Genomic DNA, 11,842 nt, shown 5'->3' with positions numbered 1-11,842 from the left:
GAGGCTGTCCCCCAAAGCCCTAGGGCTTCTACTGTACAAAAGGTGTAGAGATGGGCTGAGCAGAAAGAGAGACTGAGAGCGTAAGATGGAGCTGAGATTGAGAAGGAGGCCCCAACAGCTAGAAGAGGAGGAACTGGTGGCCAGCAGAGTCAGGCAAAGTGGCACAAGCTGGGCGGGGCCTGGGGTGGAGGAGATGGTGGAAGCAGGAGCATCTGGCGCACAGGGACTTCAGCTGAAAAGGTACCTGGACTCTACCAGCAGAATGAGGTGGGTGGGTCTCAGAGACTGCAGGAGGAGCTGAGGAGGCCCAGAGGGGGCACTTCCCACCCTACCGCCTCTTGCCCTGTCAGAATGGGGTGTCTTCTGCCCCAAGTTCACGTTTGACTTAGGGAGAGAGAACGCGCTGGGCCACATGGGGTAGCAGGTTGCTGAGACGACGCTGCATCCCAGCCTGGTGCTGGGTGGGGTACAGGAAAAAGCCACACCAGACCTGGGGGCCGTGTCCGTTCTCTGCTTGGCCGCCAGAGGAAAGTGTGGCTTGAATCCCGCAAGGCCTTTTCTGCGAGCCTAAGGACATTGCACCCCACCCCTCCCCACCCCAGAGGCGGGCCCGCCCGCTGGTCCCCTGACCCTGAGGCCCCAGACTGCTCCGCCCCCAGCCCCGCCCGCCTATCCAGCCACCTCGCTATTGGCTGCAACGACCGGGCCAGAGCCCCCGAGGGGTAATTAACGAAAGATTAATGAGATCCCCAAAGTCAACAGAAAAATCAATGGGCCGCGGAGCCGGAGCGGCGGCTGCGCAATCCCGCGGGGGGGCGTCGGGGCCATCGGTCCGGGCTCGGGGGCCACACCTGGACGGACGATCGGCGCTGCGCCCGCAGTCGGTGGTGAGCCGATGGCAATGCCTGCCCAGGCCTCAGGTAAGGCTGCCCCGCGGTGCCATTAGGGCTGGCAGCGCCCTCCGACCGCCGGCGGAACATTTCGAGTGAGCCCACCCTGGACGCCCACATCTACTCCGCACCCAAAGCGGGGCAAGGACCGGCGGCTGCAGGGATCGAGGCGGGAGGGCGGGATGACTCTTGGGAAGCCAAACTCTGGTGACCCGAGCGCCGGTCCCTCTCTGCCCCCAACTCCGACCCGGCTCTGCGCCCCACCTGCTTTCCGCGGATGGGGGTACACAAAGGTCGGCAGGGTGCGCCCCGCCCCAGCCGGGTCCAGGCGCGCACAGCAGACAGGAGGCGCCGAGGCCAGCAAGAAACGAAAAGCCCGGACGGCTGGGAAAAGGGGTGTGGGTTGGGGCTGCCTGGACGCAGGTCTGAGGCATACTCCCCAGGCCCCGCAGTCCCTCGAGTGGCTCGGAAAGGAATTCCGAAGCTCCCCGGCCTGCGCTCAGCAGCCTCCTCCGGAGCTGGCCCTGCGCTCCTGGCCAGGCGCCTCGCCCCGACGGCTCCCGACTTTCGTCACCTGCCTCTGACAGCGACCTACAAACCAGTTTGGTGTCCGGGCCCTCCCTGGGGCTGGCGTCACGCCGAGGGGCGTGCCAGAGGGCGGCGGATTCCTCCTTGTCAGTTCCGGGCGTCCTCGCCCTCTTCCCGCGACCCTTATGTGCCCACCCGCGCACCCTGCCTCGGGGCGGACCAATCCGCCACTTTGGGCCTCCCTCTAGCGGCCGTTGGAGGGTTGGACCCCGGGGTGCGGGGTGGAGAAGATAGTAAGGGCGAGGACCCCCGAGGCAGAGTACCTGGAACCTTGTCCTCCAGTGGCCCCTTTAGGCTTGCAGTCCTAGCAAAAACCGCCCCTGAAATTCCCCAATAATCCTGACCCTTCCAGCCTCTCCAGGACCGGGAAAGAACTAGAAGGAAATGCATAGATAGCTAATACTGAGACCTTTATTTGTGCCAGAGGCTGATCTACATGCATTTACATAAATTAAATCATTTAATTTTGACAAAACCCCCATGAGGTAGGTATTATGCTTATTCTCTCAAAAAATTTTTTATTGAACATCTATTATGAATCAGGTACTACTCCATAGTTGTATATCCGTTTTGCAGATGAGGAAACTGAGGCACAGAGAGTGTAAGCAGCTTGTCCAAGATCACAAAGGTAGTGAGTGCCAGCATCTGGGATCGTAATCATCAGGCTATCCTGCCTTGGGAGGACCGGGAGGGAGATGCTGAGGAAGGCGAGATGGAGCAGTCAGGGTTGGGAGAAAAGGAGCAGGGAGGTGTCCTGTGAGCCTCAGGCTTGCTCAACCTGGGCGGGGGAGCCTGGGAGGAAAGATTAAGATCAGTATGGAAAGTTTCCTCCGTTGGCCTGGGATGGCAATGTTTGATGGGAAGGGTCTCTGTCCACGACTCTGGTGCTGAAAGTTCCCCGGAAAATGCCAGAGTCCATCGGCAAACACTGGTTGAGAGCCATATTTGTGCCAGGTTTAGGGCGTCTGAGTTAAGCAGGACCTGGTCTCTGCCCTAGAGGAGCTCTTGGCCTTGAGGGGAGCCAGCCACACCCACAGCACCTCACCAGACAGTGCACACCCACTATCAATAGATGCTCGGGCAGAGAGAGAAGGCTTCCCAGGAGAGTCACTTAAGACAGGTGGCGAGGATGGGCAAGAGCCATGGTGGAAAGTAGCAGGTGAGGCAGAAGGAACAGTAGGCTCCAGGAGCGATGGCAAGAGGCATGAGATCACGTGAGAAATGTGGAGCAGTCTGGCTGGGCCTGGACGGACAGACGTAGGGGCAGGTGCCTGCAGTGTGACAAGGGGGCTGGACAGGGAGGGGGCAGAACTGCAGCAAGGATGACAGGGAGGACTGGGAGAGGGGGAGAAGATCATTTGTAGAATCTTTAAAAGAGGACCAAGTTTTATTATTCCATTTGCCCCAGAAGAGAACAGTAGAAGCTATAAATATTGTGCAGGTTGCACACGGGAGAATGGGAGGCTGGAGAGGCTGCATTTTAGAGCCAAATGAGATGAAGATCCTCTGGTCGTTACACAGAGGGAGAGTCTGATGCTCAGAGTTCAAAGGGAGAGACAGAGAAAAGCACAACTAGTTAAAATAGAGCACAATGCTGCTGCAGCAAAAAGCCTGGAGCTCACTGGGGGTACCAAGAAGGGCACCTTCACGGGAGGCCGCTCAGAGGAGGTGGGACTCTGCTGAGTCCTGAAGGGCAAGCTGCAGTCAGCCAACGGGCAAGGGGTGGGCATTATGGGCAAAGGGTGGGTGTGGGCAGACAGGGAGGTGAGCAAAAACAGGGGAATTCTGGGAACTGCTCAGGATGGCACGGCCCATGGGCAAGGGAGTGGGGTCTGAAGATGGTGCTGGAGATATGAGTCGAGGCGGGACCAGGAAGCCACAGCAGCCACCCTGCCTTGTGCACTTCATGCTCCAAATGCATCGTGAACATAAACTGCTTTGTTTCACTTTGAAAGGCCATGCTGGCTAGTTTGGACTTTATACCGAGGGCAGTTGCTTGGCTTTGCAGGGCTCACAGTAAGGGAGAGGCACAGTGGGCAGGGAGACCAGGCCAGGAGAGAGAGAAGGGGCCCTGGGCCAGCATAGCGGTTGAGGTCAAGAAAAATCTAAGAGCAGTTTAGGGGCTGGAATGGACAGGCTTGGGGCCTGAGAGTGAGAGCAGCAAGGACGACAGCCGCTTCCCTGCTGGGAGGTGTGGGGATGGAGACGCCACTCGCTGAGACAGTGAACCTAGGAAGCAGGCCTCCTGCAGCCTGGAGGATGGGGACAGTGAGCACTTGGAACCCTGAGCCGAGAGCACTAAGGATGTGAGGGCAGTGGCAGGACCAAGTGACAGCGCTCAGAGTGGCAGAGGGTGGCAAGGGAGCCTCCGGTGTCGCTCAGGAGAAGCTGCCCCACCAGGACAGCACCCAGCACCAGCGGGGCCGTCCCTGCTCTCTAATGCAGCTCAGTCCCACAAAGAAGGAGTACCCAAAGGGTCCACAGGGGGAGTGTGCTGGACTCCAGGCCAGGTCCCTGAGCTGCAGCAATGGGGTGATCCAAGATCTGGGTCCAACAGAGGGGTGACAAAGGGGTGGCCTGAGTGAAAGCATGGGGAAGGCGAGGGAGTAGCAGGAAACATTGGGGGAAAGAGAAGGGTCAGTGATGGTGCTCCCCTGTGGTGGTGGCATTCATGGGGCACCCAGGAGTTGGGGGGAGAATGCAGGTGGAAGCCAGTTCTGTCAAAGTCAAGGGCATGGCATTCACGCTGATCCCAACCTGTCCCACACTCACTGCAGACATTGCAAATGCATCCCAGAATTTTTCCCCTAAACTTTTAATGTGCATTAAAGTTAGTTTTAATTACATAATTAACATTACGTAAGTGGTGTTTTAAAAAAAATGGAACATTAAACCACCCCCAATCCTAGTACCCTCCTCCCTTCCCCAGAGGAAACTCCTATTACGAATCTGGTGAGTATCTTCTAGACCTTTTAGAAGTAATTTTATAAACACACATCTGTACCCATAATAGAGTATTATCTCAGATCACAGCATTCTTTCCCACCAAGCCCACATTCAACCTCAGGATCCTCCTCAACACAACTCTCTAGGCAATCCTTACCCAACTAATCAGAGTTAGAACAAGAAAGGACACTACTTGCTCCCCCTGACTTCGGGAGTGAGATTTCCCCCAGAAGTCAGCATGGCACAAGCTGCCTTTTGGTGGCAAAAAGTCACAGCCCTGGAAACTGCCCAGTGGCCAGGCACTATGCAGATGCCCCTGGCTCCCTTGACAGACGTTATTATTCCACCTTAGGACCAGGCACTGAGGCAGGAAGTCAGGGAAGGGGTCTTCAAGCCAGTCGAAATAATCCCTATGTTTATGTGGAGCACAAGGGGTTTCCATATCCCCTGGTCTGTTTGAACCTCCTGGGGTCCTGTAATGTAGATGGGGCAGCTGCTATTATTTCCAAAGTCCCAATCAGAGAGGTTGCATAGTTTTCCCTAGGTCACACAGCAGTCAGAGGCAAGAGTGGAATTGAACCCAGGACAGCCTGGCATCCAAAGGACCCCTTCTCCCTCCCTAGCCCCTACTGAGGCTCCACTGGTGGCCTCTCTAGAAGCACAGCAGACTGGAGCAGCCCTGACCAAGGAGAACCAAGTGGACATGGGGGCCGAGGAGACAGGGGCCCCTGCCTCGCCCCGCCAGAGGTCCTGGCTGGTGCGGCATTTCTCACTACTGCTACGGCGGGACCGGCAGGCCCAGAAGGCAGGGCAGCTCTTCTCGGGGCTCCTGGCCCTCAACGTGGTGTTCCTGGGTGGAGCCTTCATCTGCAGCATGATCTTCAACAATGCGGCCATCACGCTGGGCGACGTGTGGATCCTGCTGGCTGTGCTGAAGGCCCTCTCCATCCTCTGGCTCCTCTACTACGCCGCCGGCACCACGCGCCGCCCACACGCTGTGCTCCACCGGGACCCTCACGCAGGACCCATCTGGGTGCGGGGTGAGTGTCAGGGCGCTGGGGGGATGGAAAGCGTGGGGAGGGAGAGTCTGCTCCAGGGGAGGTGGCAATGGCCGCCTGGCCCGGCCAGGCTCCCTGGTGCTCTTCGGCAGCTGCACCATCTGCCTCAACGCCTTCCGCATGGGCTACGATGTGAGCCACATCTACTGCAAGTCGCAGCTGGAGCTCGTCTTCCCTGCCATCGAGATCGTCTTCATCGGCGTCCAGGTGACAGGCCCTCCCATCCATGCCACTGGGCGCACACTCTAACTACCCATGCGATGGTCACACATGCTGATCTATGCCTAGAGACAGCCACATAGGCAAATACCCACATGGCCCAGCCCCCGACAAACGCCTGCCTCCAGGGACCCGCATCCATACACACCCACATATACCTGCATCGGCACACACACCGTGTCACAGAAATGCAGACAATAAATACATCTGCCCGTACATACTTGCGTCTACCTAGATCTGCAGCCCCAGATACGCAAAGCTACTCTTAATAATGGATATCCAGCTCCCTCCTGAGCTCCTGTTCTGCACCAGGCACCGTGCTAGGTGTTTCATCTGCATTGTCTTCTTTACTTCCCCATTAAGCAGGCCTTGCCCTGAGAGGGAAGCGTTTTAGCCCCATTTTAGAGCCAAAGAGACTGAGGCTCAGAGATGTTTTGCCACTGGTCCAAGACAACACAGCAAGGAAACGTTGGAGCCAGGATTCCAACCTAGGCTTCCTTAATGTCTCTTCCATTGTAAATATATACACGCAACTGAGGCACACCCTGAGGTCCCACCCCGCAGCCTTTGGGCTCAAGGCCTCATCTCTTTCAGACCTGGGTGCTCTGGAAACATTGTAAGGATTGCGTTCAGGTCCAGACCAACTTCACTAGGTAAGATGGGGGCCCCTTCTCTCCCTCTAACAATGCCTGGGGCTCCCTGTCCTCTGCTAGGGCCTGCCCGCACAGCTTCCCTGGACAGGGTGGCCCTGGGGCTGTGGGTTAGTCTGGAAATGGATCCCAGGTGGCCCCTGGGCTGCCTCTTCTGAAGTCATAATGCCAGCTGGGATCTGGTTTTGGGAGAGAGCGGTCACCCCAAAAGCAGTCACGGTGAAGTTCGGGTACCCGGGGAGTCGGCCAAGCTGTGTGGGCAGAGTGTGGCACCTCCTCCAGGTGTGGCCTGATGCTGACCCTGGCCACAAACCTGCTGCTCTGGCTCCTGGCCATCACCAACGACTCGATGCACTCGGAGATCGAGGCTGAGCTCAGCGCCCTCATGGAGAAGTTCTCAGGTACAGACAAGACCAGGACCCTCCCACCCTGAACATGTGGACACACAAACACACACTCGTGCCATGCTCCCTCAAACAGGCAAGGCTCTAGAATTGGGTGCAAACTCTAGAGGCCAGATCACGACTAAACAGAAAACATGTTTGCCAGTGGTACTGTCCTGCCCCCATTCTGTGCCTGCCCACTCTGGTGCTGGCACCCTGCAGCCTGCGCAGGCATCCATCTAGCTGTCAGCAAGCCAGCCACAAATCCCGGCTGAGCTAGTCACTGACAATCCAGGTCTGCACCCCTCCCCTGGTATTTGCATGTTACTTTCAGGAAACTAAAGAACCTTCAGGACTCAAAGGAGTGTCTTCCTAACACGAATGTAGGTTCCTGGACATATCAGGAGGGACGGAAGATTTCTGGGCAGAAAGAACTCCCTGCATTGCTCCACGTGCCCAATCCCCACCCGTACAGTCTGCCCCTTAGAGGCGGTATCCCCAACCCACATGGGAAAGTCGCTGTCTGTGGGACAGAGCCACACCTGTATGTATTCAGCCCCCCAGGTGGCATCACCATCCTGACCTGTGTACAGCCCAGCCTTCCCAGCACACTCATGAGTTTACACACCCATGGCATAAATCATGGCACTCCCGTGTACTGCGGGCATTCTCTATGCTCCAGGAACATTTTTCAGAAGAGTTGCAAAGAGAATTTTTGGCAAGTGACATCACGGCTTTTTTTATTATTAGAAAATTCAAACATACAAATGAGTGGAAGAACAAGATCTATCTATCACCTAGACATAATTATCAACATTTTGCAATATTTATTTCCTTTTTTTTGCGGAGTTATTTACATTACTGAGATCATGGCATTCATTTCAAAACATTTCGGTTTGCTTCCCTTTAAAATAAGTGTATTTCCCTACACTACCACAATGTAATTTTAATTTCTAACAAAAGTCCTTAACATCGTCCCCATGCTCTGTATCAATCTGTCTTTAGCTTTCTCCAATCACCCCATGAAATGTCTCGTACGATGGTTTGTTCAAACACGCAATGCATTTGGTTGTTCAGTCTCTTAAGCCTCTTTTTTTCTGATGACACTGAGATTTGTCAAGCTGCTTCCTAGTGGTGGCATTTGACTTGTTGCCCTCTCCCCTGCTTTTCCTAGAAACCGGAAGTAGGGACCAAAGCCTTGATCAGGTTCAGGTCAAGCATTTTTGGTGCTGGCACTCCACAGGCAATGCTGTGTGCTTGGCAGTCCATCTCATCGTAGGGCGAGACGTCTGCTTACCCCACAGTGCCCGCTGCTCAGGGTAAAGGGGTAGCAGCCAGATCCTCCTGTTGTAAAGTTACAGGTCTCCCCCTGTGCCCAACAAGCAACCTGTAGAGGTGGCATTTGGCACCAGAGACACCGTGTGTTGAAGGCTTTGGGTAAGCTTGGCACCTGAAGTCTTGAATCCCTTTGTGAAGGAACAGTCATCCTGTGATTTCTGGTTTCTATCACTGGGCCTCATTCCCATATCCTGTAAAATGGGTAGCTGGGTCCCTGCCACCTCTGGCATTCTCCAGGAGGTGAATGGGACTGATTTGTGCAGCTGGTTTCCTCAGAGCGAGGCCCACCTGTGCCCTCTCGCCCTGCCCCCTCCCAGGCAATGAGACCAACACCTGCCTGTGCCTCAACGCCACGGTGTGCAAGGTCTTCCGGAGGGGCTACCTGATGCTCTACCCCTTCAGCACCGAGTACTGCCTCATCTGCTGTGCCGTGCTCTTCGTCATGTGGAAGAACGTGGGCCGCCGCCTGGCACCCCACGCAGGCGCCCACCCGGGCACCCCGCCCTTCCACCTGCATGGAGCCATCTTCGGGCCGCTGCTGGGCCTGCTGGTGCTGGTGGCAGGCGTGTGCGTCTTCGTGGTCTTCCAGATCCAAGCCAGTGGCCCCGCCATCCCGCGCCAGTACTTCACCCTCTACTATGCCTTCTATGCTGCCGTGCTGCCCGCCATGAGCCTGGCGTGCCTGGCAGGCACGGCCATCCATGGGCTGGAGGAACGAGAGCTGGACACGCTCAAGAACCCCACCCGCAGCCTGGACGTGGTGCTGCTGATGGGCGCGGCCCTGGGCCAGATAGGCATCGCCTACTTCTCCATCGTGGCCATCGTGGCCACTCACCCCCATGAGCTGCTCAACCACCTCATCCTGGCCCACTCGCTGCTGCTTATCCTGCAGCACATCGCCCAAAACCTCTTCATCATCGAGGGCCTCCACCGGCGCCCGCTCTGGGAGGCAGCTCCGGAGGGCCTGGCGGGGAAGCAGGAGGCTGCGCCGCCCCGCAGGGGCTCCCTGCTGGAGCTGGGCCAGGACCTGCGGCGTGCCTCGCGGGCCTACATCCAATCCTACAGCCACCTCAACCAGAAGCGGCGGGCACTCAAGGAGATCTCACTCTTCCTCATCCTCTGCAATATCACAGTGAGTGGTCAGGGCGGGAGGCGTGGGGGTGGAGCTGGCCAGGCAGCCCCAGAAATCCTCACTCAGGAAGGCATGGATCAAGGCGCATTCATTGCACATGGACTGTCCGAAAGGCAACTGGCTTGTCCGTTTGATTGCCAACGACACGTGCCTGTTTCCGACTAGCTCGCTGCTACTTGAGAGCAGAGAGTGCCCCCCGAGCTCCCTGCAAAGTGTCTGCCATTAATGAATGTGCCAAGCATCTAGCTGAGTGCTCTTTACAAACATGTAAGGTTTCTACCCTCAAGAAGCTTCCTGTCTAGTTGGGGAGACATGGGGGGAAGTTACCAAATAATTAACCGTCCACTGAATTCAAAGGAAGAGATCAGAAAGCACCTGGTTTTCTAAAGACTCTGTAGCAGAAGGTGTTGACAAGTGCTCAGTGTCTGGCGGCTGCTAAGCCCCAAGACCACCTCCCTATGTGATATTTCTCCCCTCCCTGGATCATCACAGCATCCCCATGCAACAGGCACTATTACTGTCCCTGTTTGACAGGTGAAGAAACCGAGGCTTAGGTTGTTTGACCTTCCCACAGTCCCACAGGCTGTAAGTGGCAGTGCCAGGACCACTCAGGGTTGTCTGAGCCCATGTTGGTAAAGACTGCACTGAAACACACCTCAGATGGTGAAACCTCTGGTCCAGGCAGAGCATCAGTAATAAATTGGCCCTAAAGCGCAGTAGGAGCTCAGAGAAGGAAGTGTGGGCCTGAGCGGCCAAGGAAGGCTTCATGAAGGTTTGATCTGGGCCTCGAGAAATGGGCAGAATTTGGACAGAAGCTGGGGCCACGGTGGAGGGGGCAGAGAGTTGTGACTAGCAGGAGAATGAAGCCAGAGCAGAAGGCGCTTGAGGTCAGGGCTCAGGGAAGCCCAGCTTGATGGGGCGGCTGTACCATGTGTGGTGGCAGCCTGGGTCTCATGATCCATCTGGGGTTCAGGCTGGTCCCAGGCAAGCCAAGGAGGTGGCTGAGGCCTTCTGCGGTATGGAAGGTCATGGGGGGAGAGGGGCTGGACCAAGGGTGAGGGGATGCTAGGGTGGGGGCTGTGCTGGAGAAGCTGCAGGTTCTGGGGCCTGCCTCCCCTGAGCTGAGCACCTTGGGGCAGGGGAGAACCCCTCCCACTCAATGCCCTCCTCCCCTCCCCAGCTGTGGATGATGCCCGCATTTGGCATACACCCGGAGTTTGAGAACGGACTGGAAAAGGATTTCTATGGCTATCGGACATGGTTCACCATCGTCAACTGTGGCCTGCCTCTGGGGGTCTTCTACCGCATGCACTCTGTGGGGGGGCTGGTGGAGGTCTACCTGGGGGCCTGAGGTTGCCCAAGGAAGCCACCCCCGGCAGAACCTCAGAGCGCCAAGGCCCGACGGAAGGTAGACCAGAGTCTCTGAGCATTCCTGGGCTCCCCAAAGCCTCTCCCTCCCCAGAACCTCACCGAGAGAAGAAGGCACTGTCTGCAGCCCAAGACCAAGGCAGGGTCTGGACCCTGAGCTTTGATGCCCACGCCCAGGACTGGGCACGTGCCTGCCCCCTGCTCACCACCACGATCAGCACTACCAAGGATGCACCTCAGGAAACCCCCACGGCTACTCTCTGCGAGGGTCAGCCCTAAACCACTGAGTCTGGGGAGTTTGGAGAGGAGGGCCCCTACCCAGGCTTCAGGGGTCTGCCTTCTGCTGTGGGAAGGGTGCACGGTCCAAGCTCAGCCCAGGACGTCCTGGGAGCTCGAAGCTTGGCAGGCAGCCCTGCCCCTCTCCCCGCACACTCCGTCTCCTAATGAGCTCATTAATTAGCTGCCAGGCAGGGGTCAACAGCTCTCTCCGCGCTGCCATAAACCGTGTTTGTTTGATCAATTACATTCTGGCTTCGTGGCATTTGTTCCCAGGGACAGAGCCGCCACTCCAGGTATGATGGGAAGGGATAGTCCTCCTGGGCAGGGCTGTGGGGCTGGGACAGTCCCCTTTAGAAGGGTCTAGAGCAGTCCTTCCCTTGTCTGTTCCACGGGAGGAGGTGGGAAGAGAGGGGCCGGGGTTCTCACATCCCCTGCCCCTCGCCAGCACCCCTTCCCTCCAGGACAGAGTACCAAGTAACTTTCTGCAGCCGGCTCACCACGGGGGCTGGCTGCCCCGTCTCCAGGCCTGCCGGTTCCTCAGAGCCATCAGTGGAGAGGGCAGGCACTGACAGCCCATTTATCTCCCGGAGCCTAGTGTAAACAGTGGGCTGTGCCCAGGGCGAGGCCCAGGGCGAGGCCCAGGGAGGGCAGCCCTGGCACCTGCAGGCCAGGCTTTCATGAAGCCGGGCACCGGCAAGCACAGGGCCGCGGGCCCAGGGGACCCCTCAACCCTGTGCTGTCTCAGCAGCTGCCTGAGGCCCTGCAGGAGGCCGGGAGGCAGGCCCCGCACCTCTCCTGCATGGGCTCTTCCTCTGGGTGGTCACAGCCCAGGGGGCCAAACCCCAGGTGAGAGGGTCCAATTCTCCACTTCCCCACCCAAGAAGATGACAAATGCCGCTTCTCAGTCATGCGCTGAGGGCTCTCTGGGGATCGACTCTGGGAGGCAGAATCCCCAGCTCCCTCAAGACAACAGCCATGGCCTGACCCTCCC

At 57.4% G+C, this 11,842-nt stretch overlaps 1 protein-coding gene across 1 annotated transcript; it reads left to right on the top strand.

Annotated features, from left to right (window-relative positions):
- Nucleotides 1-740: 740 nt before the first annotated feature.
- On the top strand, nucleotides 741-11,092 carry OTOP3 (otopetrin 3). The gene is made up of 7 exons (XM_070560033.1): nucleotides 741-920; nucleotides 5,048-5,464; nucleotides 5,553-5,689; nucleotides 6,296-6,354; nucleotides 6,634-6,752; nucleotides 8,390-9,204; nucleotides 10,385-11,092. The coding sequence occupies exons 1-7, from the start codon at nucleotides 896-898 to the stop codon at nucleotides 10,553-10,555; spliced, it is 1,743 nt and encodes a 580-aa protein (XP_070416134.1). The 5' UTR covers nucleotides 741-895; the 3' UTR covers nucleotides 10,556-11,092.
- Nucleotides 11,093-11,842: the final 750 nt, after the last annotated feature.

This window comes from Equus przewalskii, chromosome 10, assembly GCF_037783145.1.
Source record: "Equus przewalskii isolate Varuska chromosome 10, EquPr2, whole genome shotgun sequence".
In the NCBI taxonomy this organism is placed as follows: domain Eukaryota; kingdom Metazoa; phylum Chordata; class Mammalia; order Perissodactyla; family Equidae; genus Equus; species Equus przewalskii.
Note: the sequence above shows the minus strand (reverse complement) of the source record. Positions and strands in the feature narration are given on the sequence as shown.

Coding starts and splice junctions, on each gene's coding strand:
- OTOP3 (XM_070560033.1), top strand. CDS start 896: ATGGCAATGCCTGCCCAGGCCTCAG. Junction 5,465..5,552: donor AGGACCCATCTGGGTGCGGG/GTGAGTGTCAGG, acceptor TGGCCCGGCCAG/GCTCCCTGGTGCTCTTCGGC. Junction 6,753..8,389: donor CCTCATGGAGAAGTTCTCAG/GTACAGACAAGA, acceptor GCCCCCTCCCAG/GCAATGAGACCAACACCTGC.